The sequence below is a fragment of the Haliaeetus albicilla genome, chromosome 17, assembly GCF_947461875.1.
Source record: "Haliaeetus albicilla chromosome 17, bHalAlb1.1, whole genome shotgun sequence".
Taxonomy (NCBI): domain Eukaryota; kingdom Metazoa; phylum Chordata; class Aves; order Accipitriformes; family Accipitridae; genus Haliaeetus; species Haliaeetus albicilla.
In genome coordinates this window covers 22,387,287-22,410,886 of record NC_091499.1, presented here as the reverse complement: position 1 = coordinate 22,410,886, position 23,600 = coordinate 22,387,287, and the positions used below count along the sequence as shown (strand labels likewise).

At 40.9% G+C, this 23,600-nt stretch overlaps 2 protein-coding genes and 1 long non-coding RNA gene across 3 annotated transcripts; 2 read left to right on the top strand and 1 right to left on the bottom strand.

Annotated features, from left to right (window-relative positions):
- Window positions 1-421: 421 nt before the first annotated feature.
- On the bottom strand, window positions 422-11,513 carry LOC138689579 (uncharacterized). The gene is made up of 2 exons (XR_011328470.1): window positions 11,271-11,513; window positions 422-808 (listed from the first exon to the last, which is right to left on the bottom strand). It is a non-coding gene; the product is annotated as an uncharacterized lncRNA (long non-coding RNA).
- CALHM4 (calcium homeostasis modulator family member 4) lies at window positions 5,671-8,305 on the top strand. Its single transcript, XM_009913855.2, has 2 exons — window positions 5,671-6,228; window positions 6,971-8,305. Exons 1-2 carry the CDS (start codon window positions 5,671-5,673, stop codon window positions 7,373-7,375), a joined length of 963 nt encoding a protein of 320 aa, XP_009912157.1. The 3' UTR covers window positions 7,376-8,305.
- A 119-nt stretch (window positions 11,514-11,632) lies between the features above and the next one.
- RWDD1 (RWD domain containing 1) lies at window positions 11,633-23,207 on the top strand. Its single transcript, XM_069805027.1, has 7 exons — window positions 11,633-11,804; window positions 13,358-13,423; window positions 14,663-14,793; window positions 15,794-15,937; window positions 16,960-17,092; window positions 18,848-18,910; window positions 20,725-23,207. The coding sequence occupies exons 1-7, from the start codon at window positions 11,732-11,734 to the stop codon at window positions 20,835-20,837; spliced, it is 723 nt and encodes a 240-aa protein (XP_069661128.1). The 5' UTR covers window positions 11,633-11,731; the 3' UTR covers window positions 20,838-23,207.
- Window positions 23,208-23,600: the final 393 nt, after the last annotated feature.

The following is a 23,600-nucleotide window of genomic DNA, read 5'->3' as shown; positions in this document are numbered from 1 at the left end:
GTGGGAAACATAGTCATCCTAACAGCTTTCATTTTACACAGAACGAGCTGGTGTTGACAGCTTTACAATATAATAAGCCTCTTCCATTTTCTTCTAGGCACTTTTCTGGCCCTGTAAAATCCAACTCCATTTTATAAGTGAAATTATTGTAGGTACTTCCCATATCTAAATTTAAATAAATTATAAAAGTCAGGCATTATAATTCTCTAGATAGTTACTTGCATTTCTAAATTCAGTCTGAGATGGGTTTGTTTCTCAGATTGTCTCCAACTAGTGACAAGCACCAAATATGTCTCCCATTGCAAGAGACATCCCATATTCCATAAGAAAGTGTACTGCATTGCGTTTTCAAAAAACAGCTCTAAAAGATTACCATTAGCATCATGTAACTGCAGTGAAACCATTACAAAGCACTTAAGGCTACCCAGAAATGAGCACCATTTTATTTATCCAGTTCTGAATATAAGGATGAATTACTTCAGCCTGCATTATTAATACTACAATCATGAAGGAACACTGTGGACCAGATAGTGCAATGCTTGGTGAGAACACATCAGCATTGTTTGGAAAATACATGCATGCACACGTATATACATGTAAATTCATGCATATAATATGATGTATTAGGTAGAATGTACTACATTTTGAAAGGTTTGCACATGATTGAGAAAATGAAGCTGAAATGGTGTATCCAAATAAACTGGGGATTCAGTGGCTCCAGTGAGGGAAACAAGTCAATGGTGGACTGCATCCACATCTTCAGGAACAGAACAAAACCACCTTCTTAACTGTCATCTGACTTGCAGCCCTGTGGAAAGAGTAGAGGTTGGCATGTATCTGGCACCCATTTTAAACCTTAACGTATACTTCTCACAAATAATACAAGGCAACTTGAATAGTGAGGAAGTTAGCATTGCCCTCCATCTCCCTTTCTGTCGTGTTTGTCAGTGTCCGGGTTTTGGCTGGGATAAAGTTAATTTTCTTTCTAGTAGCTGGTATAGTGTTATGTTTTGGATTCAGTATGAGTAGAATGTTGATAACACACTGATGTTTTCAGTTGTTGCTAAGTAGTGTTTAGACTAAGTCAAGGAATTTTCAGCTTCTCACGCCCAGCCAGCAAGGCTGGAGGGGCACAAGAAGTTGGGAGGGGACACAGCCAGGGCAGCTGACCCAAACTGGCCAAAGGGATATTCCAGACCATATGGTGTCATGCCTAGTATATAAACTGGGGGGAGTTGGCCTGGGTGGAGGGATCGCTGCTCGGGAACTAACTGGGCATCGGTCAGCGAGTGGTGAGCAATTGCATTGTGCATCACTTGTTTTGTATATTCCAATCCTTTCATTATTATTGTCATGTTATTATTGTTACTATCATTATTAGTTTCTTCCTTTCTGTTCTATTAAACTGTTCTTATCTCAACCCATGAGTTTTACTTTTTTTTTCCCCGATTCTCTCCCCCATCTCAGTGGGTGAGAGGGAAGTGAGTGAGAGGCTGCGTGGTGCTTAGTTGCTGTCTGGGGTTAAACCACGACAGTCAGGAGAGGATTTTAGCCTTCAGCCCCAGGAAGGTTGTGCTGGCACAGTGCTTGAGCATTAGACTACACCAGTTCTCTTCATTTCCATTAAACTGAAAAAAAACCCCAACTATAAAATAACTCCTGTAGAGCTCAGTACATGATCTTTTTAGTAGTCTAGTATCTAAGGATTCTCCCAAACTTGAATATCCCAGAGCAGAATGCAGTATAAAGCCCACTAATGGATTATGTGTCAAATGCCCCCCAAAATATCTAAAAAAGTTCTTTGAGCAAAACCAAGAATACACTTGCCACAAAAGATGGGTGTCCAAATTAGTACAATACAGGATCAGGCTTTTGTTTCCTCTCTGTCTCCAGCTCAATAGATCTTGCGTTAAATATTTAACTCACAGAAAATTGAATTCTTTCAAATCACAGGAAGGTAGATGATTGGGGTTTGAAGCTACATGGAAAAAAAGTACTTGAACACAGGTTTCCCACATCACAAATGAGTGCTTTTACTCAAATCCCAGTGTGGCTGCTGCTTTGGCCATGTTTCAGAATAAAGCAGTGACATTGCTGCTACCTCGCCTGTAGTGCCCTTCCTGGGAAGCATTTCCAGCGTGACCCTGCTGAAACTTCCTTGGTTAGGTTAGGCATCTCAGGAACTGTTTTCAAAAGGGTGGGTTTGGATTCAGGTGCTTACTTTCTGCTGAAACTCACTGCAAGCACCTAAAATCTCATATACATTCGCCTATAAAGCACAGCTGAATTCTGAAGCAAAAGATGTAAGTTTAAAAGAATCAACAGGTTTTTATTCTTGCTTTAACATAAAGTTTATTGCTAATTTTCTCATCAGTGCTTGTTCTGGTTAAGGGGAGAGGAACTTCGCTCTTAACCAGGCCACAGAGACCATGAAAATGACTTGGCAGCCCGAAGCCAACCTGCGACCAGGCAGAACGCAGGACATGGGCAGTGCTCCCCTGGGCTCCCACAGGAAATCTGTCCTGCGGGTATTTTCATAGCACACTTTCCAACATGCACAGGCAGGCTTGACATCCATGCGAAATATAACTCAAAATGCAGCTAGAGGAGGCACAGAATGTCAGCCTTTTGACTGTTAACTCAGTGATGAAAACATTTGGGCAGGACCGGAGAGACCAGGATTCAGTCTCCTCTTCCAAACTTTACAGGAAGCAACTTTCAGATGGAAAATAGAAGAACACTTCCCTCTTTCTCTCTACCTTTTCCCGGACATTAGATAACAAAATACTCATCTTTTTCTGATCCAATAAATATCAAAATCCTCTCTGTGGGGGAACTAAGTGCAACTGGCAGAACTATGGCAGGAAAGCTGGAGAATACAGCTTCTTCCTACCACAGTCACACCACATCACTAATGATAACTAACGGAGCTCTTGGAATAAAGAGATGAGTGAGCAAGTTTTGACTAGATCAGGTGGAGAAGGGAACTGAAACCCATCTCCCCCTTCTGCCATGGCTGCTTCATTTCAATAAAAAGCAAAGACAATAAAAACTGTTTGCTTATGTATGGGAGGATAGGAAGGTGCAATATGTCTTCCAATAAATGACAAACCATTCTCAGTTCTTAAAAAAAATTGGTTATTCTCATAAGTGAGGCTCCTGGCAGTGAATTCAAGCTGACAAGACTTCTGCAAAATGACAAGCAAAATCATGGCTAAGGTTTGCCCGTGTATCCTATTTGCCTCACAGGCAAGCTGGCTGTCACCTCAGGTAGGGGTATTTTGGATTGCATTCAGTCCTAACTCTTCCTGGGCATTGGATAAAGAGCCTAAATGTCTGCCTCAGGACTCCGGGTTCTTCTGCAAAGGCGACTACTTAAAGGTTTGACATGCCGCCCAAGCTCTTAATTGGATCCAACCCTGTAATTTGTTCCATAATAGGATGACCCAGCAAGATTATTTACAGCACAGCATGAAAACAAATGCCAAAGTAACAATGCAGCAGTACAAAGTTGTTGTATTGATTGTATAAATTGCCTCATTCAACAGCCTTAGGCTGACTATGAATATTTCAGTGTTGTGCATCTCTTCAGTTTCACATCTAATGTGTTTCTTGAGTAAACAAGTGATGCTTGGAAAAGACTTCCTCTGTTATAAACAAAATAAGACATGGATTTCCAAAGAAAGCTCAGCAGCAATCAGAGATTTTAAAATTAACTAAGGCATAAAACACATCTTCAAAATAATTCTGTAATACCTGATATGTTTATTCCACTGAATTTAAAGGAGGTAAATTTTCTCAAAATATACTGCCACAGGTTAAAAAAAAAAAAAGTTATTGAAAATCTTGTGATACTGAAAGAAAATGAAGCTTCAAAATGGCAGTGTTCAGACAGCACTGGGATCTTGTTGTGCTACTACTCTGCCCAAATGACCAAGAACTTAACAACAGGTTCCAGAAAACATGTGGAAGAGTGCTGCTGGATGTTTCAGCGTGTTACTCTGTCGCTTTTAATCTTGTGTAATGGTGTCACGTAGTTTTGAGAGCCAATTACCAGCAAGGACCTCATTCACACATTGTGACTGGGGATGAGACAAGCAGGTGTCCACCCTAACAGCGCACTGGAGGAACAAGGTCTTGCCTAGTAAACAGGCAAGACATGTATAACATGACATCTATGTGTATAACAGCTGTGAGAGTGTCTCTGCCATCCAAGCAGATACCATGGGTGCTGAAACTACTTTTTGAGCTGAAGGTTCAACCGTCTGTGCAAGGGGAGAGAAGAGGCTGTGCAGTCAGACACTGTTATATCATGCCACCAAGTACACACATGCTGGAGATAGCCATCTGTAATGGGAAGACAATTTTCCTCATAGACTCTCTGGCTAATTTTTTTCTGTTCTTGGTAAAAATGTTTATACAGGCAGTTAGACCTCTCAGAACCTAAACACAAGTATCTGCATATTCAGATCAGCCTGGGGTATGCAATGTACAGAACTACTGGATAGCATGACCCTAGACAAAGAGTGACCCAGAGAAAATCATCAGGATTGAAACATTTTAAAGTAACCTCTGTTTAAGTCTTGATTTGTGAGAGATGCAGAGAGCTCAGATCATACATCCCAATACTCAGAAACCAGCTCTGGAAACGTTTAACTGAAAAATTTCTATCTACCTCTATCCACAGAATAGGACTGACGATGCCTACAGAAAACCTTAAAACTTTGGATCACAAGCATGCTATATAAATGCCAGCTTTTATTATGAGCAAGTCTGAAGCTGGCTTGACACTGTGTGAATAGCAGATTACACTTTACCAAAAAAAACCCCAAACCCTGACAAAGGAAACATTCAACACGGTCAGGAAAAGAAACATGCTAGCTTCTTGCCACCTACAGGTGAAACACTAAAATCCTCGTGGTCCAGCAGCTAACTACATCTCAGACTTTGGAGAGCAGATTGCCTCAGAACCAGAACTGACATTAAACATGAACAGAATTGGGATTCCAAACTTTGTGCAACTTATGGAATCTTTTCCGGTTTTATTTTATTGTTGAAGCATTTTTAATTTTAAATGCTGCATTTTTTATAATCAGTCCACTTGACAGGGCTTTGTTTGGTTGGTGGCTGGGTTTTTTATGAATAATAGCTGAAAGCTCTCCTTTTTTTTTTTTTTTTCCTAGTCCCACACCATGCTTCTGCTAATTACCATTGATTAGGAAACAGCTTGCCAATTAATCCTGACAGGGTAATCATCAGTTTGATAGCACTGCATGTCATCCAAAAGGTAGGGAGAATTTATTGTTAGTTTCAGACAATTAGCGAGGGGCTGGCAGAGTTCACAATTGCCTAAAAGCTAAATGTTCCAGAACTGCTGAGATAAATTATTGAATCAATTAAAACACATGATTGGATGTTTGTAAGTATATTTAAAGCTAGCAAACAAGCTTTTAGCTGTCATGGAGTAGAATAAAAAATTAGTGGGGGGGGAGAAAGACTAGCAGGCTTTTTTGGGGGGTTGTGTTTGGGTTGGAGGTTTGTTTGGTGTTAGGTTTTTGTTAAGCTGTTGGGAGTTTGTTCTGTTCTAGTCTGCCATTAACATTAGTTAAATATAACCAAAAGCTAGTATTGACTTAAAGCAAAAGCATCTGGTAAAGAGTAAGACCTAAAATGACTTTCCTTCCAAAGTGGTTAACTTTTCTAAAAGGCAAAGAGGTTGTTGTTGCTAATGCTATAATTGCAATATTGACAATTGGTGGGCAGCAACTTTTCTCCTTTTTTACATTCAGCTGTCCCTGTCATGTTGGGCAGAACCTTATCTATGGGCTGGCTTTCCTAGGAGTTCCTGCACTGATCCTTCTGCTTGTTGGTTATGCCCTGAATAACCAGACTTGGAGGCTGGTCACAGGCAAAATTTCTCCTCTTCAGGAAGGGACTACGCCAAACCGGTTACTGCAATGCAAACTGACCTGCTTTGTCTTGTGCAGTATCACTGGGAGAGCTCTGGTTGCTCCAGTAACATGGCTAGCAGTCACCCTGATAAATGGCTCATATTATGTCTGTGCTATGAGCGAGTATGTCTCTGTGCATTATTATGGAGCTAATCCTAATGTTACTGCTAGTGAACGCAGAAGGATATTGGCTGAATTTCCATGCAGTCAGTTAGTTCCTCTGGAGCTGACCCGGGCGAGAGATGAAGTGATTCTCCTACTCCGATACCAGTCACAAGTGAGTAACTCATGTTGCTTGTGTTGCATGTGGATCTAATCATAAGTGGAATTAATTCAGTAGGCAAAGTGTTAGGATAAAACAGGATCAATATCTTCTGCCTTGAGTGCCAATTCTCTGTGAGTTCTGAAGCCTACTTTGTTCTTGTTTGTAAGTGGAACTGAACTCTAGGTATGTAAATTACCGTGCCTAGTTGTCCCATTTGTTACCTGCTACTGGAGGATATATTCTTTGTTGCGTGGTATCTTGAAAAGTGCTATCAAGTAAGACAAGTTCAAGAGCCAGGGAGGGTAGGAAGTTTCTTCATTCAAGCATAGAAACGTGTGACTAAGGGGCCCAGGCTGTGAGCTCCACATGAACTAAATCAAAATCTTGGTTTTAGATCAGACTCAACTCTAAAGCTTACATACTGAGTTAAACAGGCTATAAGCTAATAGAGGCTAGGAATTAGATGGCTTCTCTTCTCACACTAATAGGTGTGGAGGCAAAATCCTTAACAAATTATACAACAGAACGTCCTTAAATTTGACAGAAGCAACTTTACTACATGGCTACCTCCAGTAGACAGGGACTAGGTTTGATGGCAACAGACCCTTACCAGGCTTATACCTTCTTAAACTTATTATTCAGGAAAAGCAAGTAAAGATCATCTTACAGATTTTTCTGATGCTCGGGCATTACCACTGTGAGTATTTTTCAGCTCTAACAGGTTTTTTTTTTTCCTTTTCTTTTTCTTTGTAAGGTGGCTGGCTGGCTTCTGATTGCTGTGGTAGTCATCACTGTCTTCCTGTCTTACTGCCTGGCAAGCTGTTTCTCCCCACTCAGCTTTCTGCATTTCAGATACTGGAGCAGCTATGTGCATAATGAGCAGCAGCTCTTTGATGAAGCAACAGACCAGCACTCCAGGCTCTATGCTATGCAGCACGTAAAGAAGTTCTTTGGCTTTGTCCCAGGGAGTGAAAATGTAAAGGAAATCCGTATCCCATCTCTCAGAGAGTGGCAAGCCATTTCTGGACTGGCCTTTCTAAAACGGGTGGATGAGGAGCACTATGACTACAGCCTCCTCCATGACTGGGCACTCAGGGAGTCTGAAAATAGAAAATACCTGAAGATTGATGAAGACCCTGTGATCAGAACCCAGCTCTGAGGGTCCAAGTCCCCACCAACACCTTGTACAAAAGCAGGAACATGTCTAGCTCCACATCAGACCTGAGCTGCTCTGGAACTTTCTGATGCCTTATGACATTGATATGTAAAGTATGCAAGCAAGTATATCTTGTTAATGTAGTCTTTTAGCACATGCCTATGGACACCTTTCCTGACGGTGCCTGACTCCTGTGGGATGTCTAGATTAGGGTGGGCTGTTTCAAGCTGCAGCTCTCTGCTTTCTAATACTTGTGGTAAAAGGATGAGTATGTACTGGGAGAAAAAGTTATTCCCAAATGCTTTTTCTTTCCTTGCATTAAAAAAATCTTTAAAAAATGTATAGCTAGACTTTGATTGGATCCTATATGTTGCTCCATTCTGTACAGAGCAAAAGCAGATATCCAGCTTTGTCTTAGTGACCCCCTAGCAGAAATGCCTTACTTCTCCCCTTCCACATCTTTTTTTATATTATGTGAATAAAATGTACTGAGCTAACAACAAGCTAAGTCTGTGGCTACAGCAGCACAGAAGAAACATATGGGGAAACTTCAGCAAGAAAGGCAGTATCTAGATCCAGGGATGAGAGAACTTCCAATTCTGGTATGGAGATAAAATGCCCACTGAGAGGCACAGGATGGAGGGGGGCAACATGTAGCAACTGTATGAACAAACACCTTCATGTGGAAAACAGTTCAAATGTATTCTGGCTGAAAGCAGTAGCAAGGTATTTTGATATAGACTTCAAAATCTCTCAGGTGTTTGTGTGCTTGCCTACTGCACCAATAGCAAATCAGGATGGGAAACAAATCTCACTCTGTGCAGTAAGGTTTGTTTTGCCTGTGACAAACTTACAATTTAGTCATACTAATGTGCCCATAAATATTACTGTGATTAAAAACTACTGAATTTAGTGAAAGAAGGCTTAATGATTTTTTTTGTGTTAATTCAGTGTGGTATGATGTGATGTTACTGCATCTCATCTCCTCTCTAACTCACTGTGCAGATGTTTCTAACTCTTAAGGAGGTGTGGGGGGGGGGAAATGTATACTGTAGCTTCTCCTAATGCTTCCTGTATTGCCTTGCCATGTACATATGTACATGTGTGTGTTACAAAGCCATATGCTAGATTATAGGATGCTATCTGCTGTTAATAAATAACCCCAGACTGTTGAAGTGGAAAACCAGAATTATTTACTCCATTTTACTAGAAAATGCAGGAGCTATAAGTAAGCAGAATTGCAGATCTTAGTAAATGTGTTTGGTCTTGAAGGTTTAAACTTCTAAACAAAAGCAAGCACTTTAGCAAATGCAAACAATGTATGTGCTGAAAAACTGGAGAATGATGCGTATTTTACATCACTAAACAAATTGTTACAAATTCCCACATATGTATTTCATCTGAATCCTACACTTTCAGGTATGTGGTGGGTTGACCCTGGCTGGAGGCCAGGTGCCCACCAGAGCTGCTCTATCACTCCTCTCCTCAGCTGAACAGGGGAGAGAAAATATAACAAAATGCTCATGGGTCAAAATAAGGACAGGGAGGGATCACTCAACCAATTACTGGCACAGGCAGAACAGACTCAACTTGGGGAAAATTAGTTTAATTTATTACCAATCAAATCAGAGTAGGGTATTGAGAAATAAAACCAAATCTTAAAATACCTTCCCGCCACCTCTCCCTTTTTCCCAGGTTCAACTCCCCTCCCAAATTCTCTACCTCCTCCCCTCCAGCAGCACAGGGGCATAGGGAATGGGGGTTGGGGGTCAGTTCATCCCATGTTGTCTCTGCTGTTCCTTCCTCCTCAGGGGAGGGCTCCTCACACTCTTTCCCTGCTTCAGCGTGGGGTCCCTCCCACAGGAGACAGTCCTCCATGAAGTTCTCCAACATGGGTCCTTCCCACGGGCTGCAGTTCTTCACAAACTCCTCCAGCATGGCACGCTTCCATGGGCTGCAGTCCTTCAGGCACAGACTGCTCCAGCGTGGGTCCCCTGCAGGGTCTCAAGTCCTGCCAGCAAACCTGCTCCAGCGTGGGCTCCTCTCTCCACGGGGCCATAGGTCCTGCCAGGAGCCTGCTCCAGCATGGGCTTCCCATGGGATCACAGCCTCCTTCGGGCATCCCCTTGCTCCGGCATGGGGTCTTCCCCAGGCTGCAGGTAGAGATCTGCTCCCCCGTGGACCTCCCTGGTCTGCAGGGGGACAGCCTGCCTCACCATGGTCTTCCCCACGGGCTGCAGGGGAATCTCTGCTTCGGTGCCTGGAGCACCTCCTTCCCCTCCTTCTTCACTGACCTGGGTGTCTACAGAGTTGTTTCTCACATATTGTCACTCCTCTCTCTGGCTGCAGTTCCTGGGGTTTTTCCCCCTTCTGAAATCTGTTTTCCCAGAGGCACTACCACGTCGCTGATGGGCTCGGCCTTGGCCATTAGGGGGTCCATCTTAGAGCCAGCTGGTATTGGCTCTGTCAGACACAGGGAAAGCTCCTAGCAGCGTCTCACAGAAGCCACCCCTGTAGCCCCCCTGCTACCAAAACCTTGCTGTGCAAACCCAGTACAAGTTAATATAACTGCACTGTTTATATGAACTCCTTAGGAAGCAAAGTACCTCTGTTAATAAACACAATCTCTAATTTAACTTTAAAAATCTTTGTGGGTTTTAAGCAAGATGGAACACTGTGTAATCTGGAATACATGCAACTGATTTGTGTATCAAAGTTTTGGCAAAAAAATCCTATGCTGATGTCTGGATCCAAATGACAAAAAACTAACTGCTGTCTTTATTCTGTGTGGGTTCTTTCCACTTCTTCCCTTGTTTTACAGTACCACTATAAAATAATGTAATATTTGCAGTTAAGAGAAAGAGTGAGCTGCCAAATTCTTTTAACTTCTTGCTAAACTGATTTTTAAATTAAACCTCATTTTTTTCCCTTTTTTTGGAAGTACTATTTGCCCTGTATTTTTTTATAGTTTATGATTTAAAATACTGAGTACTAGCTGTATCTGTCATTGTGAAGTCAGCCTGCCAATACACAAACAGGCTATCACCCTGTTAGCATATATTAATCTGTAGTACTAAATACAGCTGTAGTACTATAAGTGATTTGGTGCATTTCCCTTCACTCCTCTGCTCCCTGAAACATTTCATGGATTGGTAGTGAAGGCACAGCTTTCAAAAGAATTCATGATTACAGAAAAATCAATGAGTTGGTACTGAACAGCCTAACTGTGCCTGCTAAAACCTGAGTCATTTTACCCAAAATCAATTTAGAACTGCAGTTTGCTCACTTGAAGTGAAAATTATTCTCTTTATGTCCATGGTAAAAGTTTTCTGGCAACTCTGGGCTTGTAAAATGCACCTGTGGGAAAAGTGCTGGCCATATGCCCAGGAAACAGACTCACCTTCAAACTAGCCTGTGTACCAAATACGCATCAGGGTCTGCTGTTGTTTAACCCTCAACAGTTTTAAATTCTTCCTTGCAGGTAGCCCTCAAATACGGGAGCTCCCAGTATTGCAAGCCTTGACGACTCCTGTTCTGCACTTATAAGATGATGATGCTTATGCAGTGCAACTTCTGAAATCACTGTGAACGCTTCCTGTAAAGTTTACAGGACCTTTTTAACTCCAAGCTGTACCACCAACGCATTTTTCCAGCTGCATCAAATGAACTTCCAATTTCAGGCTGAAACAGCATTCGGCTGCCTCCACGGCACCCTTATGCTATTCCTAGAGCAACAGTTTTGAACCCGTTTGCCGACCCCTGTGTATTTTCAAGGCAAGAATGCCTAACAGCGAATACCTGCCTACCAGCGATGCACTTTCTACTGGGACTCCGAAGCCTGCCTCTCCAGCTGGGAGCCCGCATACCTTCCCAAGCCCAAGTGACGGAGCCCGAGCACCTCAGCTATTCAAAACACCGCCCCTCCCGGCAGGGCTGGTGAGGCCCAAGACAGGATTTTTCTAGCGCGTCAGGTACAGGTGGGTAAACACGTCGAGTCCCTTCTGCCCAGAGCTGAACGCCACGCACCGAGTACGAGAATTAACGGACCAGAGGGCGCCGCGCTCGCTCGCTCTTTGCGAAGGCAGCCGAAAAATCATTAGGGCTAATTAGCTGCTCCCTCACAACCGCCCCTCAGCTCCAAACGCGACCGGCCGCCTCAGCGACGGGCGCGCGACCTTGCCCCGCCCTCCCCTCCAGCCCAAAGGCATCCACCGCCGATGGAGCGCTCGACCGGCGCCTAGGCGTGCTTAGCCGATGCCGGAGGGGAGCGCGCATGCGCGGGCCGGCGGCTGAGCGGCGTGGGGCGGGGGTCGCTTCGCGGTGCGGGCGGCCCATGGCCGTTGGCGGCGGCGGGCGACGATGACCGACTACAGCGAGGAGCAGCGCAACGAGCTGGAGGCCCTGGAGTCCATCTACCCGGACTCGTTCACGGGTGAGACCGCGGCGGGGCCCGCGCCGAGCTCCGCCGCAGGGCCGCGGCCAGCCGGTCTGAGGGAGGAGCGGGAGGCCCCGCCGGGCGAGAGCCGCCCCCCCGCGCCGTGCCTGCCCGGGCTGCCTCGCGTGTCCGCTCGCTTTTAGCTGCGGGGGCTGGGTTGGCTGGGTTTTTCGTCTTTTGCCTTTTTTTTTTTCTGTACTTGGAGGGGCTGGTTCCTCCGCGAGTGCGTTGCCAGTGCCCGCCTTACTCCGTTGCGGCACCATTTGTGGTGGCGCAAAAGCAAGCTTTAATTTTCGGGTGCAGTCCGCCGTATTGCTAAAACTTTCACGTGATGGGCACATTGGTTCATCAGATTTTCAGGGCTTCCTAGTTACCGTCAAACAGTTACGAGTACCTACCATGCTAGCTAATCCAACGTGGTTTATGGTGCTCGGTGTCCAAAGAATCTTAACGGTGAAAAAAACCTGTGCATTTTCTGTTTCCTTCCTGCACAGTATCTACCCTGCCCAAAGTCTCACAGTATCTTACTTGGCAGTAACTTCGTCACGCTGACATTTGGCCATTGCTTTAATCTGAAAATCTTTTAGGTTCTTCACTTTTATGTTAAAGGGAAATGAATTGATCTCTGGTAGCTGGGCATGCTGAATCACTGATACTGATACAGAAGTAATATGCTTTGATATAGCCTCTATTCTGATGCTTGCTCTGAGTTATTGTTCATTCGTGTAATGCTCGTGTGCCCGAAAGAAGAGGGAGGAAAAAAGATGGTAGTAGTAGTTGTAGTACATTAGCAGTTAGGCAAATTTCACTTAATGCTGTGAGAGCATATAACTAGATTGGACGTAGGTTATAACAGTGATACAGAGCAGCCCTTATTTGAGGATATGGTCTGCAACCCACAGTTGTGCAATGAGGTTTCTAGTCTGTGAAATTTTAGATCACAGGGCTTGCCTTTTGTGCGACTCTGTAGAGCCACTTGTTGTCTGTCTTCTAGCTGCCTCATTCATGCAATTTCATTCTCTTACATTACTTGGGTAGCATGTTCTTGAAGGAAAGCACTATGTACTCCTTTTTTGTTTCAAGAAGCATTTGTTACATTAAGCTGTCCTAAATATAGAAATAGGTGCAGACATACTGTAAAAATAGTCCAGGGTCAAGAGCGCACTGGGTGCTCATCACGCATATCTAGTGCAGTAAAGCAAATTAGCTTCAGGAGCTTTCTGCACACATTTAGTGTGCTAACATAAGTCATTTGATGGTAGGTAGACTTGCACTTTTTGGAAAAGTGAAACTTCCAAAGGGGAAACTTTTTTGTATTGTTGATGTTATATGCTCTCATTCAAAAAGCACTCCAAACATCATATCGTATGGAAAATAGCTTTTAATTGAAAAGTATTTATTAATAGGGTAAAAAGGCCCTTAACACTGTATCAAGAGCTTCCTTGCTTCATTAGTCCTTGAGAAGTTCAGTTTTAATGATATGAAGAAATAGTTGTCTGATTTAAGGAATCTCTCTGTCCCTTTGTTGTTTGTTTGTTTGTTTTGAACAGTATTGTCAGAAAAGCCAACGACTTTCACAATCACTGTGACATCTGAAGCGGGAGAAAATGATGAAAGTAAGTTGATCATGTCTTAAATAGGACGAGTTTCTGTGTAAGCCTAATTCTGTCACCAATAGCTAGGTATACCTCCACTTAAGTCCTCTTAAGAGCCTGATCCAGCAAGCATTCCTCAGAAAATGTAGTTCAAGGATTCTGGTGATCTGTGTTTAGTTTACTGAAATGTTGCACTGTCTCACTAGGGCTACTTTCTGACATACTGAATCTCAAATGCTTTGCAGCATAGCTTCAAAAAGTATGGGTTGTCATCATCCCCATAGGAGCTTACAGGCATATTGTGAGGTGATTATTTTATTTTTCCTAGCAACTGTATGTATACCAGCTACACAGGAGAGGTGAGTCTGTGTGTTGTGAATGCGCAGCCCTTAAGGAGCGGTTCCAGAGCAGTGAGCTGTGGGTCCCAAGTCTCTATGTATTTATTGGGAATCAGTGGTTGCATGGGCTTGTTGTAAGCAATCCTTGCTCCACGTAAGTTTGAGAGCTACTGTTCTGGGTTACTGTATCAGAAGGAAGAAACTGGTGCTATCCCCTTCAGTTTTAAAGGGGTGAGTCTTGCTCGGAGCAGGTGTCTGTGTTGAAGAGACTGCTGGGCTGCCAGAACTGTGGGTCTGGAACTGAAGGAAGTCTTCTTCCTGGTATTCTGGCAGGATGCGTGAAAGGAACTTGATTCTCTTTTGCGTTGTTTCTGTCTTATGCTAGCTCTGGGTGGCTTCAGGTTGAATGCATTCTCCTTAGGCAGTTCTCTGCTTAATGACTTCTATGGGACATTGTGTACTTGTCGTATGATTTATGTGGAGCCCTGGTACCCAACACAGAGGTTGATACTCCAGCCAGGCACACAAAATTTAAAGCACTAATATGCTGAGATTCTCTCTAGATCTGTTGTTAGGACTCTTCCTCATTCTCTCCAGCTTTAAGTGGAATATGAGGGGGGGGGGGGAAGATTACTGCTCTAGTACCCACCATACCACAGAAGGTTTTCCAGTCTTTCTAAAGACCCTTCAGACATTAGTAGCCTGTAATAGTTTACGTGAGGGTAGACTTTGTCATCTTAATTTCTCTTGCATTATATTTAAGTCTGTTTGTATAGTTTTAACATCTGTGTAAGATGACTGTTCCTTTAAGACAAGAATACTCTATATTTTAAAATCTTTAGGCTGCTGATGCAATAGAAAAATATACAATTAAAGTTATATAGAGTTATCACCATAAGAATATGTGGTTTTTATCTTGTAGCTGTCCAAACAACCCTTAAATTTACCTACAGAGAAAAATATCCTGATGAAACTCCACTTTATGAAATTGTCTCACAGGAGAATCTTGACGATAATGATGTCACGGACATAATAAAACTGCTAGAACAACAGGTAAGGGAAAATGGAATATCTGAATTCAGCTTGATATCACTTCACACTTTAGCCAGAATTTCTCTCTCTGAAGAGAGGGGTACCTACTACTGATTTGAAACGTATTCCATACAGCAGGGACTGACTTTGAGGTTTGAGTTTGGTAAATGACATTGAGGTAAATTATATTAATGAGGTAAAATACAGGGCCAATTCAGTGTGCACAGTTATGATAATGAAATGGAAGTGCTCTAGGGCTTCTGCTCTTTTGCAGTTCTAGTGTAAGGTGAATTTGTTTAACTGTATATATAGTATTTGTGGAAATAAGCCACTTTAATTTTATTTGGAAAGATTAAAAAATGCTACATTGATTCTTGATCCTTTTTAATAACATAACTACTGGGTGAGGGGGTGGGATCTCATCAACACTTGGGATCGGTGAGAGTGCATTGTGAAAGAATGAGAAGGAAACACTTCTTTGGTTTCAGGAATTCTTGACAAGTCCTCCCTGCCTTAAAATTGCCATAATATGTTCACTAGGCATTCTTTCTTTTCAGTTTACTTCATATAACCTTCCTTCCATTGACTGGTGTTTTTTGTTTTTCCTGGGAAACTGTCCCACTTCAAAGGGGCATGTAATGGGATTAAGGAATAAGACATTTCAGGAGAGGAGTGGTTCGGAGTGACTGTTGTCTCTTATGATATTCAAACCTTGGAGTGGTATTCCTACTACAGGTTTTGTTTTATTGACGAAAAAGCCTTCCAGATGTCTAGAATATGTTGATAACCTGAACACAGGGGTTCATCATTGGTGTTTTGCTGTGTACCCATTTAGGGGTAACTTAACTGGATTAACTGGCCAATTGACTTGAATTTTACAGTGAGCTTTTGAGACTGGTGCAGAATGCCTCAGCTGTGTTATCTGCATTTGCACAGCATACTGCTTTCTAAACATATTTATGCATTCAGCTGCTGAAGGTTTGAGGTTCTCCTGTTTGAAGTTGCATTCTTTGTGTTGTAGGCAGAAGAAAATTTAGGAATGGTAATGATCTTCACTCTAGTCTCAGCAGTACAGGAGAAATTAAATGAAATAGTGGATCAAATAAAAACACGAAGAGAAGAGGAAAAGAAACAGAAAGAAAGAGAAGCAGAAGAAGAAGAGAAAGTATGTAAAATAATGTTTCAACTAAAAATTTCCTGCTTTTTTTAAATGTGTGGGTTTGACGCAGGAGCAATTCTCATTTGCAGTAGGAGAGGAACATCTATCCCGAAGTTGATGTAATTAAAGCTTAAGAACCAGAAGATTCTTTAGTGCACTTACGTGATTTCCACCCCCCCATTTTCTAAAGTAGTCTTTTCAGATAAGTATTGCATGTTCACAGTCCCTTCTAGCACTACTTTCTAGGCAGGGGCAGGGATTTTTCCCAAATGGAATCAAAGTTGCTGTAGCCAATTTTTTGCTTGAAGAGGCAAGAGGGGATGGGGAGTAAAAAAGGCTAGAACATGGCATGCTGCACACAGACTGCATGGTCTGAGAAGTCTCTCTTCCTTGGTAGACTGAGTGGGTAGGGTGGAAGCAGCAGGACCAGTCCTCAGGACTGGTTTGTCCTCCCTGCACATGTCCCTTCTACCAGCCACTGTGGAATAGTTTTTCCATTCGTGGAATGTGCTGTGGTAAGTCCAACTACTGAGTCTTCACTTTCTTCCTCAGAAATAGCTAGAGGGTGATAGGACTTGAAAGGTTCAGTATTTCTGAAAATGGCAGAAAAATAGCTGGAAGAAAATAATCCTTTTTTCTGTCTCAACAAGGTAGAAGGGTTAATGTATTTTAACAGAAAATATTTCAGTGTAGATTGGACTTAAGAGTTGATAAGAAGTGCTGCCTACTTATGGATAACCTGTATTAGGAGTGTGTTGTTAACTATTGCACTTTAGGTCCAAAAGTAGTAGGCAGGGTTTTTCCATAAGAATTTCCACCTCAATACAGCTATCTGAAGGGAGAGTCCCATGACAAAAAACATTTAAGAATGTATTCTTCATATATTCTCAGGGTTAGGATTAATTTCTCAGAATACTTCACAGCAAGCAGTGCTTCTGGAATGTGGTAATTTAAATAATTAAGAGAATGTGCATCTTCACTCATAGCTTTGCAAGTTGTGTTTGCAGCCTCGTTTTCTGTTCTTTCAGCAACGTTTTCATGGCACTCCTGTTACCATTGAGAATTTCCTAAATTGGAAAGCGAAGTTTGATGCAGAACTCCTAGAAATAAAAAGGAAAAAAATGAAAGAAGAAGAACAAGCGGGCAAAAATAAATTAAGTGGTATGATTTAAAACTGGTCCTGAAGCTTTTGCAATGTTACCGGACTATAACTATAAGCCTGAAAGTAATTTTAACACTGAATGATGACGGTAGTAAATAAACTCTTAATGCAGTATTTGATTGTCCTCCTTGTCGCATGAACTCTTTCTCAGTGCTGATTTGGGGCTAAATACAAAGCTAATAGATTCAGGTTTTCTGCTGAAGTCATTAAGGTTCCCAAACTGTGTGTTTAAGCTTCTTCAGTTTTGTGCCAGACAGTATACCACTTGGAGCTGCTACTGACAAGCGTTGTTGTGGCAGAAGTAGTTGGGGTTTGTTAAGCAATAGAAAGAATCTACACCAGACAGTTTATTGATTTGGCCTTTATTGTACTGGATAGTAGTACAGTGACTTCAGATTATTCAAGTGCATGTAGGAGTCTGGGATGCTGTTGCTGGACTGAAGCAACACAGAGGCTAGCTGCTGCATATGACAAGCTTACAATGACTAGTGAGAATGGGTCTGATATTTCGGGGGAGAGCTTGTCACAGCAGTGGTTTAGGTCTCTGTGTTTTGCAGATTGTAGTTTGTCCAGCAGAAAGCAAACTCTGTATCCAGTGGTCAAAATGTGTAGGAAATTACTTTTCTTCTGAGAACCTGGAGGTAAGAGTTAAATTGTGGGCATCCTCTTCCACGCTCTCCATGGCTTAGCTTTGGGCTGGTTCTCCTGTGATGTTGGATCTACTTTTTAACCAGATTGGTCATGTTTTCTCAGGCAATGTGATCATGCTGTATCACTCGTTTCTCCTCCCTTCTGAAGGCTTTTGAAACTTTTGGCTAGTTTTGATGAAATTTGACAGAGAGATGGAAATTTTAATGGTAGTAAGTTTCATGAAAAGCTGTACAGGGCAGGGGACATGCTTGATTCCCCTCTGAAGGGAATGCATTTGGGAATCTGCAAAGATGATGTAGTAGAAATCAGGCTTCATGTTTTCATGTTCTTAAAACTGTTCTTATTTTCCTTTATACAAGTCTAGTTTATAGAAGTTTATTTACAAAACTAAAAACAGGCTTATTCTCAGGTGTCATGAGTGAAACCCCGTTAGAAGTAAAAGGTGTTTTAAATGTTTTACCATGAACACCAACCAGTCTTGTTGGTGGAAGCTTGCATAAGCAGTGCAAATATACATGGAAGATGGGTAGTTTATGTGGAAAGAGACCCAAGCTTTTCTTCCCCTACCTCCCAATTAGAAAGGCTTTACTTTGCCCTGTGTGATGTTTCCTTCACAGATGTGTGTGTAGGAGCTGGTGATTTGTGTGTAGATCCAAGTTGCTTTTCAAATGGGGAAGATATATGGAAAAAGGTGGAGGAGGCAGCTAATTTTCTTTCCAGTTCCCACAGAGGACTTCTTGTGGAATGCAAGATAAGGACTAAAGCAATAAGGACTGAGCAAAGGCTGTGGGACAGTAAGGTGTAAATTTTCCCACCCCCCATTATTAAAGCTGTAGTAACATTATAAAGTGACTATAAGAAACAGTGACCCATTTCACTTGTAAGAGGAGGAAGCCTGTTGGTGTGGAGGAATCCTGGATGAACAATCAAAAAATCAGAATGGGGAACTTAGAAAAATGAGCAGCTTAAAAAAAAAAAAAAAGACAGCTCAAATTGGTTAATTTGAAAAGCCTAAAATACATGTGCTAACTATTGTTGCCTTAGGTTGATAGCTATTTCAGAATTCTACTTGCTTATATATTATTTTTTTATTTTATTTCTAGGTAAACAGCTGTTTGAAATGGATCACAACCTTGACACCTCTGACATCCAGTTCTTGGAGGAAGGTAAACTTCTGTTTGTTTCCACAACTGAAAGACAGTGGCTTAAAATAGGTCAAAATTCCTAAGCAAATTCTGTATTATATTTCTGACTTAACACCTTGCCTCAGTATCACTTTTACATTGGAAGAATTTTCTAAGAAGTACTGTTTTGCAGATTGAACAGAAGTGATTTTAACTTCTTTCAAAAACAAAAAACCAAAATATTTTCAAGATGCTGAAGTGTATTTCTTTGCAGTTTTGAGTCTGAGTTGATTTTATTTCTGTTGCTTCTATTCAAGTGTTTGGACAGGAAGCAAAACAAAAAACAAGCAAAGTAAAACAAAACAAAAAAAAACCACAACCAAACCCTGCTTTTTGTCTTTTTAATAATAGCCAGCCTTCCTGCCCCCAATTTTAAGCACAGATCTTGAAGTTCTGTCTCGTTCCCTTTGAACCTCAAGACCAATAGTCATCTTGCAGGTCAAATTAAATGCTATTTGCCTCTGTGCAACTCAGTTCTTCGTGGTTTTGTGCAGATATGTCTGTTATGTTACCGAAAATACCTGACCTGGTGCCAGCTGAAAATTTTGTAAGTCTGTGCCAAAAGATGCTAAACTTGGAAAATCTGCTAGAGATAAATCAAATAAATCTACTCAGTCACATATCTATTTAATTTTCTGTACTGCCTCTTGGTATCCTAGTCTAAAAGACTGATTTTTTTAATTAAGACAATTCTTTAATGTAGCTGCATTATCTACTGGTGTTGCAAAACACACATGCAGAAGAGAGCCAAGAATTTTCTCTGCAAGTAACAATTTAAAAAAAAAAAAAATTGTTTTTGAACATCAGTGAGTATAAACTTGAAATGGCAGTAATGGGGGAGTTGAGTTTCTTGTAGCTAGAGGCCATAATTTAACCTTGTCTTCCTCCAAAATGCCTAAAGTGAAGATGGGTTGTTGATGGAACGTTTGGCTGTCTCAGGGGAGTAACAGGCCTCTGTATTTGGGCTCTGTGCCGAAATGACTAATGTATTAATGTATTAACTTTTAATCCTGTTGCTGTTGGTGATTAAAAACTCTTGTTCTTATTGCTGTTTGCATTCTATCATAAATGCAACAGGTTACTAACTGCAATTTAATATTACAATACTGTGTAATAAGTAATACTAGTTTTCACAGCTTAAGCAGGATAATGGCATTATCTTTTAGATGGAAACGGTTGTAAAGGCTCTTTCAAATCCAGTGAAAGCGTAGAACCTTACTCAGTGGCCAGAAGATGCCGCTGTTGATGCACACAAATAAAATAGCGGTAGTCCTCAAGTTTTATCCTTAGGTCAGCATCATGTCTTTCAGAAGAAAATGTGAAAGCATGCAAAGCTTCATCTTGCTTTTAAAATTTAAATCTGAAGGCAAATGTGTGTATGTAGGCATACAAATGGTGTGTAAGGGGTTTTTTTTATAAACCTTATGTGTTTCTGTGACTGATAGTTGTAACTGTTCCAGCTGTGAAGTCCTGAGCTCCTACTTTGACAGTACCTGAGAGAAAGAATCTCTGCTTCTGGGAACTATAAATGTTCATTTCATTCTCCCAATGGATTCTGAGGTCCTGTGTAACATTTCTCTTGACTGGGTTTTGGTATGAGGAAAAAAGCTTCGCTTTAGTTGTAAAAAAGATAAAATGTGGTGTTTCCTTTTCCATATCATTTGATATATAAAAAGCCAACTGAGTTAACAGCTACCTACATTGAAGCATGAATATGAAAAAGTGTTGTGTATTTTGTTGTTCAGGTACTGTTTTCCTACTTGCATGAAAATAAATTATTTTTCTGTTCTTTGCAGCTGGAAACAGCGTGGAGGTTGATGAATCTTTATTCCAAGAAATGGATGATTTAGAGTTGGATGATGAAGATGATGACCCTGACTACAACCCTGTTAATTTAGACAGTGATTAGACTTTTTTGAACTGGCTCTGTCATCAGTATGGACATATGTAAGGAGAGAGGGGCAGGCAGGAAAGCCACAGCATCTGTGGTTTTAGTAACGTGTATTGTTTTTTTTTCTTTTTTTCCAAAGAAAAAAACCAAAATATTTTAAATCCAGGAGAATGGTCTCCTGATGACTTTCATCGTAAATAAATTTACTTTAATATTTCAAATGAAAAATTTGAGGAATATTGATCTGTCTGAAAATGCTGTTCTATTTTCTCTTATTTTTTTTTCCTTCCCACTTCTGTAATTATCCTTTGAAGAGATATGACAACATGCAAGATGGAAAGATGTTATAGCAACCGCTAAACACACCTGCATCTGAAGGCTGAGCAGCTGTTCTGCTGTCTTCCACCTGGGATAAACATGGGCAGCTTTGGTGAATAAAAGGGATCACAACTATGCAGGGTTTTTTTTTTTTTTTTTCTTCTGTGGAATTTTGTAACACTTCAAGTCAGTTCTGGTGCCCCAACCTATCAGCTGTACATAGGCAGCACTAGTCACCTTTTAGTAAGGCTTAGCCTTATTAATGTTTAATGGAAACCATTTCCAAACTACTAAAGTGAAATCTTTTGCCATAGTTGAGGACAATAGTTTCAAAATGACTAGTTCAAGTCTGTAGGAAAAAAATTAGAATGAGATAAAGTCCTCTTAAAATGTTTGGTTGATTTGTTCAGAGAGGGTTTTGTTTGTTTGTTTTTTGAACTTCTGCGTCAATGAACTTCGTGGGGGGGAAAAAGGAACCACCCTAGGAAAATTAGTTTGCTTTTGGCACCAGGCTATTCTGAAACACTGTCAGTGGAGTGCAGGTTACAGTACCAGGATTTATAGGGTTCCCATAGGTTTGAATGTAATGGGTGTTGTTTTGGAAGCACCTTGTTGGCAGGCTATACAGATTAGGTACAACGTACAGTAAGGCTACACATCAACTCATGGATGTTAACCATCCTGCAGAGTTGGTTATGGAGCTAACAGCTTGATGTTAGACACTTTCTCCCTTCCCACCTCCAAAAAAACCCCCAAAACAGTGCAAGAACTGTGCTGTTTAAACATGCTGTGTTTGAGACTGCATCAGCTAGAAGGATGATGGTATGGATGAAGGTTTCAAAAGACAGCTCTCCAAATAGAGAACCACCAGGCACCTCAATGATTAAACACTGTGTGCTGAATTTTAAAATACTGTTAGTAGACTGCCTTAACTGTGCCAGCTTCAACCTTTGAAGAGGATTGCACTGAAGTGTCAGTGCTTAGAGGAATGATAAATTTATGAACTTTAATATTTGGAAATTCTGTATTCAAAATGAGAAATTTCATTCCAGAAATAATTTAATGGTGTATAAGATTCTCTGCTCATATCACTTGAGAACATCTGTTTAGGATGATCTCCTCTATCATGTTTCAGTAGTCTTTTCTTTTTGTATTCAAGATGAATGAGTTTCTAGTAGATAGAAGTAAATGTTCAAGTACCCTGTAAATGCTTTTATAAATTAACCATGTGCCTTTGTTCCTACTGTCCTCTATTTGATCTTTTTAATTTTGGCTACTAAGAACTCTAGATGAGCGTCTAGGTTTCAATGATAATGTATATTTCAAAGCAATAAGCAGGATCTGTGTTCCAGCAGAGTTACCAAATATATTAAAAAATTGTGAGCTAGTGTGATATTAAACCTGACTTTTCCAAAGATATGGTTGGATTGAAAGCTTCATAGTGACTACATCCAGCTTCCTGTGTAATTGCTAGGATGCTTTAAAATGCCCTTCAGTACTGAACTTAGTTTACTTCTGGTATGTCTCAGTTCAGCTGCATAAAAAAACACTTAACTCCTAAGGCTGCTTTCCATTTTCAGCTATCTATGTTTAAAACCTGCATTTTTTCATAAAAGGAGTGAATTAGTTCTCTCAGTCTGGACTGAATGCAAGAATGCTGTGTAGTCTGAATGCAAAATGTGGTAATCTGAGAAGTTTTTCCAAGTGGGTCACTAGCAAGAATCATGTATGTATGAAAAAAAGTTTCTTGTTAACAGTATTTCTAGGTCAATGAGATTTTCTAGTCTGTTTTCACACTAACATATTTGTTGGTTTTCATGCAGAGGATTTATAGCTTAAAAATGTTAAAATGATGTCAACAAGTTAAAATGTGAAAATATGTTTTCACTGTTACACCTTATACTTCAAAGCAGAGGAAATAATAAGGGTTGAAGCGATTAAAAAATTATGTAAAGTCCATTCCTCCAAGTCTTTGGAACAAGTTTCAGTGATGCCATCTGAACTTCAGATTTGTTTAGCTTTTTTAGCAATTAACATCAGTGAAATAAAAGGGAATTTGACTAAGAGTAAGCTTGGCTATGTTTGCGTGATTTAGTTTGCTGAAATGGACTGAGAGAAGGTTTTTTTGGTGCAAGAAGTTTAGGTGACATATTTAAAGTTTACTCATGCACTTTGGATTAAATTGAAGTCTAATTCATATTAATCTAATAGAATTCCATCAAAGTTTATCGATGGAATTTTAGTAATTCAAAATCATGGTGCTGACAACCTTGCTTTTATCTTACTTCTAACTCTAAGTCCAAAGCGTACACTGTAATGCATGTAGAGAGATTATTAAGAGTTGCAACACTGCGCTATGACCAGAGCTAATTTAATTTTGATTGTGCTGAACTTTTTGAGTAGTTGGTGCCTGAGCTCTATTAAAATTCAGAGGATGGTGCCCACCACATTGAGATGCTGTAG

What these genes read in the sequence shown, in the direction of transcription:
- CALHM4 (XM_009913855.2), top strand. Translation starts at nt 5,671, where the DNA reads ATGACTTTCCTTCCAAAGTGGTTAACTTTTCTAAAAGGCAAAGAGGTT. An exon ending in TACTCCGATACCAGTCACAA is followed by an intron (nt 6,229 to 6,970) that starts GTGAGTAACTCA and finishes TTTCTTTGTAAG; the next exon opens with GTGGCTGGCTGGCTTCTGAT.
- RWDD1 (XM_069805027.1), top strand. Translation starts at nt 11,732, where the DNA reads ATGACCGACTACAGCGAGGAGCAGCGCAACGAGCTGGAGGCCCTGGAG. An exon ending in AAGCAGAAGAAGAAGAGAAA is followed by an intron (nt 15,938 to 16,959) that starts GTATGTAAAATA and finishes CTGTTCTTTCAG; the next exon opens with CAACGTTTTCATGGCACTCC. An exon ending in CATCCAGTTCTTGGAGGAAG is followed by an intron (nt 18,911 to 20,724) that starts GTAAACTTCTGT and finishes TGTTCTTTGCAG; the next exon opens with CTGGAAACAGCGTGGAGGTT.